Below are 7,400 nucleotides of genomic sequence, written 5' to 3' on the forward strand. Positions count from 1 at the left end.
TGCGCCTATGACTGGGGGATGAAAAGTGCATGTGTCTGTAAAGAGAAAAATACACACTGAAGGTAGATCAGAGCGCTACTTTAAAGGCAAAAATCTGCTCCTCCCGCTGACGCCGGGCTGGCCGTGAGCGGAGGGCGCAGCTCCCGGGGGCTGCGATGGGAAAGGGCACTGCCCGGCCCCCGTTCCCTCCCACGGGCGGCGGCCAGGGATGCTCGCCCCCGGCGTGTGTCTGCCCGAGTCAGCTGCTGCTTGATGTCAGAACCCGCTCCGGGCTCGGCGGGGCGGCGGCGGAACCGAGCGCAGCCGAGCCTCAGCCGCTGCTCGCCGCCTTTGGGAGAGGAGAGCTCCTTCCTCCGCTCATCCCGCGGGGAAAGCGCGGGCACAGCCCGTCCCACCGCGGGGCCACCCAGGGAACTTGCCCAACTTTCTCCGGCACTCGTCTGCCATGGCCCCCGGCAACTCTTCCCGCAACTTCTCGGCGCCGGAGGCTCGGAACGGCTCAGGTGAGAGGCGCTGCGCGGCCGGGGCTCCGCGGGATGGGGGCGAGGGGACCCCGCCCGGGCCGCGCCGCCTTCAGCACCCGCGGGCGGACAGCGCCGGGCGGGCGCGGGGACCGGCCCAGCGTCCCCGGGGACCGGCCCAGCGTCCCCGGGGACCGGCCCAGCGTCCCCGGGGACCGGCCCAGCGTCCCCGGGGTGCGGGAGCCTCCCGGGCACCGCGCAGCGCCCGGCACAGCCCGAGCCGCCGCAGCCAACTCCAGCACGGCTGCTAGGAAGGGAGGAAAGCACAGAGAAGATGGGATAGCGCTGGAGAGGGATACAGAGATCCTCGCCAGTCCCCCGTTTTCTCCATAGGAGCCCATTTTCCAATCAATAGTTTGGTATCAGGCAAGACGGTTCTCGAGGGCTCAAGTTGGTGAAACTCTTTGACAGAAGGTGATTTATTCACAGAAGGTGGTCTTTGACTCTCTCTGCACCAGCAGAGTCCTTTAGAAATCAAAAGTGTGCCTAGGTACTTTCTTCTGAAATGCAGTGAAGATGAAGTCTCTTACATATCAGGGTATGGCTTAAAACATCAATCACCTTAGAGAAAAGAAAAAATTAGCCCAGTACTCATTCAGTTCACACAGTGAACTGAAAGTCCCTTTGGGACTTTAAGAAAAACTATTAAGCCAGCCATAGACTTACAAACAAGGAAAAATCAATGCCTGAAGTGGCTGCTTAAATACAAAATATATTCACTTGGATATGCACAAAAGCAGCACTGAAAATTCAGATTCCATGATGTCTCAAGATGAAAGAGACTTTAGAAAAGACAGAACTTTAGAGTATTTGATAGATGTGCTCTTCTGACTCCAGCCCATAAAACACACATGAACTACAGCTTCAAATTAGTGCAGCTAATAATTCTTGCAAGTCCTGCTTGTACACGCACCATCAGCAGAACAGATGCTACAGCATTGCACAGGACACCTCTCACACAAAGCCTTTGGGCAGCACACATCCTGCTCTGAGGCTGGCTGAGCTCATTCCAAATGTTACTGAATCACCATGAGCACTGTATCGATTATACAGCAGGAAAGGGACATCTTGTCCCAATTTCCACCTAACCATGTGGCATTTGTATTTCACTCAAACAATCCTTTCCCACCACACTCATGAAGTTTGTGGTTAAGGGAAAGGAGATGAGAACTCATAACAGCTACACGCAGAACAGCAGGACCAGAATCATCATCTTCCAGTTTCTAGTCCTCCATTTTCCAGCATAAAGGAGGCTTGAGATATCTTTGGATGCTCAAGAGTATCAGGTTTCAAAAGCTGATGGCTGTAGGTTATTTACTTAAAATCACATAAGGGACATTTCCTTGCATTAATGGGTCACCAGGAGGAACAGGGACCACTTTAACCCCCACAAATGGTCTGGACAAGGCATTTTTGTCTTATCAGCCAAGCCTGGCTTCCACCTTCAGGCCCCTGCTAGTTCACCTGTGCCTCACTGGCTGCTTTCCAACACCTGCACAGAGGCTTCCCAATAAAATGGTGCAGGAACTGCTTTATTGGGTTCTGGCACTGGCCTTGGACTTCTTCATGCCTAAGCTGGCTGCTTCCTAATGCCAGAAGGACTGAGCCAGTGGCAGCTTATCATGGCCCACTTCTAAGAGCACTGAAATTTGGCACACACATTTCCAGCCACAGGCCAGCAGTGTAGCCCCAGTTATCTTGCCAATTCTGTCAAACTTCTCTGTCACACTGAAGCAAATGTGGAGAAGTCTGTACTCAAGAATTCCAGAGGTGAAAGTCAGCAAATACCACTTGAGCAAACAGACACTGCTTTTGGCAAAGACTACACCTGTAAGTATCTGTTATTTCACTTAATCTGATTTTCAAGATTTCCCTAGGTTCTGTTGGAGGAGGCTTCCCCGCTTCTGCTGCTAAGGAGATGGAACAGTTCAGTGACTGAAAGCATTTCAAATTAACACCACATTGAATCATCTGCAATTCAGTGAAAGACAGCCTAGGCTGAGGGGCTGTCACACACAGTCCTTGTAACAGCCACATAAATAACTCACACAAACCATTTCCTAGAAAAAAACCCCGCCAGGTCCCACAGGAGAGGAGTAATGAGATGAAACGAAATTTGCCTCAATTAAGAAGGGCTATTTTAGACTTCAGCACACGGAAACCCTGCAGGACAGAAAGCACCACCATCACTGCCTTTGACATCACCTCCTCTGCCCAAGAACTTGTGGCTTCAAAATGTGATTTTACACCCAGGTGAGAGAGAAGGCCAATGTGAATTTGATTATGTTTGGGGGTCCCACCCCAAAGAGGAACAGTCAAGCACTGGCGTGGATAAGCTAAGTGTTATCAGGAAAGAATTTTGCCTTGGAAATCCACCCACATCCAGAACTCAGAGACACCAGCTTTAAGCTGTTTTTCTCCTAGGACAATCCCTGTTGAAGGGCCCCTCTGAAACATACTCCCAATCCTTGCCTGGCCATATACTTGGATTTCTTTGTATGAAAAAAAAAAAAAAAAACCTAGAGAAAGGGAGATAGGCAGGGAAGGAAGACGGAAAGGAGAACGTTCTCTGGTCTAACCTTGATAAGAGAGCAGGGCACAGCCAGGGTTCAGTCCCAGATCTCACCATACAGATAAGCATGAGCTGTCTGCCTGCGTGGTCAATGTACTCTGCGTCTCATACCGTACATAATAGATAAACTACCCAACAGATGAATTGAAGCTTTCTGACAGCAGCTTGAGCATTGAATTTATCCAGATTTTGGCACTCACAGAAAGACGTTACTTCTCCAGTGTGTGAAGCACAAGCTGCCTCACACACTCCCCTCAAAACCACATAAAACACTTCACTCCATGGAATAAAAGTTACTCTCAGCTCTGTCAGGTGCTGGTGAGCGCAGAGGCACGCCAGCCAGAGTCCCTCAGAGAAGGGCTGGGGAGTTGCAGAGCAGGACAGAAGCTCATCGGGAGAGCTGAAGAGAGATACCTACACATAGCCAGGTTTGGGTGGCATGCTGCATGTACTGAGAGGCAGAAAAGGAAGTGCCAAATCTCCAGCTAAGTCTCTCCAACTGCTGGAAAGGGTATTAAAAATTATTCCAATCCATGCCTTTGATGGGGATGGATCCATCTGCAGGACAGGGCAAGCACACTGAGTTGTAAAGAGGTTGTCTCTGGGTTGCACTCACTTTTTTGGTTTCTTTTGGCAGTAGCAGAGAAGTCAGCACCACACACCAATGTCATCATGCCCAGTCTCTTCAGCATCATCTGCTTCCTGGGCATCATGGGGAACCTCATTGTGATCTACACTATCGTCAAGAAGAAGAAGCTGAGATGTAAACAGACCGTGCCTGATATTTTCATCTTCAACCTCTCCATCGTGGACCTCCTTTTCCTCTTGGGCATGCCCTTCCTCATCCACCAGCTCTTAGGCAACGGCTCGTGGTACTTTGGAGCTCCCCTGTGCACCATCATCACTGCCCTGGACACAAACAGCCAGATCACCAGCACCAACATCCTCACAGTGATGACACTGGACCGTTACCTGGCCACCGTCTACCCCCTCAAATCCACCTACGTTCGGACGCCGTGTGTTGCGGGTCTTGTCATCTGCCTGGTGTGGCTCCTGTCCTTCCTGACCATCATTCCCGTGTGGATGTATGCAGGCCTCATGCCCCTGGAGGACGGCACCGTGCGCTGTGCTCTCCTGCTCCCCAACCCAGAGACCGACATCTACTGGTTCACCCTCTATCAGTTCATGCTGGCCTTTGCCGTGCCCTTGGTCATCATCTGCGTGGTCTACTTTAAGATCCTGCAGCACATGGCCACCACCGTGGTGCCGCTGCCCCAGAGGAGTCTCCGGCTGCGTACGAAGAAGGTCACCAGAATGGCAGTCGCCATCTGTTCCGCCTTCTTTATTTGCTGGGCTCCCTTCTACATCCTCCAGCTGGTTCACTTGGGCATCGACACCCCATCCACGGCCTTCTTTTATGCCTACAACTTTGCCATTAGCTTGGGCTACGCCAACAGCTGCCTCAACCCCTTCCTCTACATTGCCCTCAGCGAGACCTTCAAGCGCCAGTTCTTGGTGGCCATTCACCCTGCCAAAGAGCCCTGTCGCAACAGCAGCTCTGCCAACAACAACAGCATGACAGAGGCCAGTGTGTGCCTGAAGCTGGCGCCAGAATCCACCCAGCAGACTCAGTTTCTGGAGGACTTTTCCCCACGCTCGCTGCCGGTGACCGTGGCTGTTCATTAGGGCACTCTGAAGGGAGGGCAGCAGAAAGCCTCTGGATCTGTGAATTGAGGAGGAGCAGCAGCTTCAGGCAGGTCTTGCAGATGCCTGTGGACTACAAACTTCCACCTCCAAAATGCAGGTGCCTCTCCTTTCCATTACTCTCCTCCTGCACTGCTTCCAGCCTGTGAGATGCTGTGTGCTGCCGCTTCTCATCCTGCACAGGAGGACTGCCACCACTGGGCCCCCAAAGAGGATGAATGGAAAAGAGAGAAAGGACAGAGGACTTCCAGGAGAATATTCATCCTACAAGAGTAAAACCTCTATCAACACTGCCCAACAATTCCTCACCTCTTGGCCCAACCAGGATTCCTAAGCCGCTTGTCAACATAGAGCTTCTTCATTCAAAACTTGAACCTTTGAACCACGATGTCACATATATATATTTTAATAAGTAATCTGCAGACTTTGCTGGCTGTGCTGATATCCTAGAAGCACACAGCAGAGAGATCTTGGGGACAGAAGTCTCACCCAACCCTGTTGCTCGGCCTTTCAGTCCAGTTCCATCTGCCTCCAGTGTTATTGTTTGGCAACCAAAACATTTCAAAGAACTGGCTCATTTTGATGCTAATCCTAAATATTTCAAGCAAAATCAGACACATAATAATCACTCTGCTTCAAGGGACTGCAAAGAATTCTCAAAAGTACTGCTGCTAACACCAGCTTTGTGGCTTTTCATGCCAATGAGCAGATTTTCACAGTGCTAGTTCTTCATGCTGCTCTTGTGCCTCACAGTCTGCATGGCCATTGGGGAACCCCCGGCAGAGGGTTTTAAGCTGGACTAAAAATCATATTGTGCAGAAATCTGTGGAGCAAGAAACTGTGAAAAAGCAGCTCAGGGGAAGCAGAGTTGCTTATGCAGCTTCCTCAAAAAATAACAAATGCTTTACACAAAGTTAAAAGAGGGTAAATTAAATGTCTGTGTGTTGTATATGCGGCTTTAACAGTTGGAGGTTAGGAAGTAACTCTGCTCATTATAAAGTAGTGAAAAGACAGCAGAGATCAGCTCAAAGCAGGGATTACACCGACAGCCTGTGCCGGGCTCCACAGGGACCACGTAGGCATTGTTCAACACTTTGTCAGTCATGGAGGGACTGGTTACTGTAGATGGATTTAATTTAAAGAATTAAAAACATCAAACAGTCCAAAGGCATTTGTTATACCACACTTATGGTTTCACACCGCCAGCCACCCACGATATGCCCAGGACTTAATTTCACCCTTACTCAGCTCCAAAGCAAAACCGTCACCTGCACAGGATGTCCTAAGCCACACACACACTCACAGGTGCACCTCACGCACACACACCACACTTATAAGCACATTTAAGTACAGCCAATACTTCAGCCTACACCCAGCAGAGAAGCACACAGCCATTCGCTCACCTCCTGCAGTCAGGTGTGCAACACCAGCACCTTTGACACCATCAGATGCAGCACGTTGCTTTCTGAGTCATTGAACAAACCTCAGAACAGGGTCTCTCTGTGTTTTCTTCCAGGCTCTGTCAAAAACAGCACATTGAGACTGTGACTGAGAATATCTTGTGGATTTTTCACCTGTGTTTCCCCAGCCAACAAAGCCAAACACCTGCAGAACTTTCAAGCTTTATGGCTCGAAATTCTCCGTTTAAACTGCCAGGAATTTCCACCTGCTGTTTTTCACGGAGCTGCTTTGCTCTTTGGTCAGCACTCTCCCAGAAGGGCTCGGATGGAGCGAAGGTCAAGGAGGATGTATGCTGTGCCAGCCAGACTTGCCCTCAGGACAAGGGAAGCTATTGTGTTACCTTTCCTCCATGAGGCAGGGAAGGGAAGGACTGGCACACTTTTCTGGGAAAGGAGGTGATAATGACTGGGTGGGAGTTTCTTCCTGTAGTGCCAGCCGTAAGGAAAGTATGAGAAATGAAAACAGACTGAGTTATCAGGGCTCTCTCGGAGAGCAGTGCATTGAAGATATTATCTTGCTTACACAGTAAAGGTGTTTATGGTTGAACGAGTCTGTTCCCATCTGAAGTGAGTCGATCTGACTCGTGTGGCCAAGCCATGTGCTAAAAACCACAGGGGCAAGTGGGCTAACCAAGAAGGGAGGCCACCCCAGCACCAACTGGTGCAGCACTCAAAAGGGGTTTTGTGGGGCAGACCTTTCCCAGATCTCCTCACAATGAAGTCACCACACCGGTCCAACACTAACCACAATATGGGCACTTGCCCAGCCTGAAGTCCTGGAGATTCCATCTGGGTGAGGTGGAAAGCCATACTGGAGAGACTGGTCCCAACACCATGGAGGCTTCCACTCAGCCAGTGTCCCAGGAGAAGCATGTGCCCCTTCCCACCACCCTGCAAAGTCTCGTGGTTCCCATTCCCTCACGTTTCTCCTGCCTGTCCTGAAGGGGCTTCCTAGTCCAAATGTTTAAATACTGGCTGTGGGGTCCTCGTCTTTCCATGTACATCCATGAAACTGTGACAAATACTCCTTGGGAAGACAGGGATGTGGACACCTGTGCATGTATTGAGAGGCTGGGAAGAGAGGCACAGACAGGAAGCAAACCAGCAAAGAAAACAGCCAGCATATAACCAATTTGTCAGCTT

The 7,400-nt window shown here is 50.5% G+C and overlaps 1 protein-coding gene across 1 annotated transcript; it reads left to right on the forward strand.

Annotated features, from left to right (window-relative positions):
- Positions 1 to 445: 445 nt before the first annotated feature.
- LOC136369163 (melanin-concentrating hormone receptor 1-like) lies at positions 446 to 4,814 on the forward strand. The gene is made up of 2 exons (XM_066331818.1): positions 446 to 503; positions 3,731 to 4,814. Exons 1-2 carry the CDS (start codon positions 446 to 448, stop codon positions 4,777 to 4,779), a joined length of 1,107 nt encoding a protein of 368 aa, XP_066187915.1. The 3' UTR covers positions 4,780 to 4,814.
- Positions 4,815 to 7,400: the final 2,586 nt, after the last annotated feature.

Source organism: Sylvia atricapilla, chromosome 18 (genome assembly GCF_009819655.1).
Source record: "Sylvia atricapilla isolate bSylAtr1 chromosome 18, bSylAtr1.pri, whole genome shotgun sequence".
Taxonomy (NCBI): Eukaryota; Metazoa; Chordata; class Aves; order Passeriformes; family Sylviidae; genus Sylvia; species Sylvia atricapilla.

Coding starts and splice junctions, on each gene's coding strand:
- LOC136369163 (XM_066331818.1), top strand. CDS start 446: ATGGCCCCCGGCAACTCTTCCCGCAACTTCTCGGCGCCGGAGGCTCGG. Junction 504..3,730: donor GGAGGCTCGGAACGGCTCAG/GTGAGAGGCGCT, acceptor TTCTTTTGGCAG/TAGCAGAGAAGTCAGCACCA.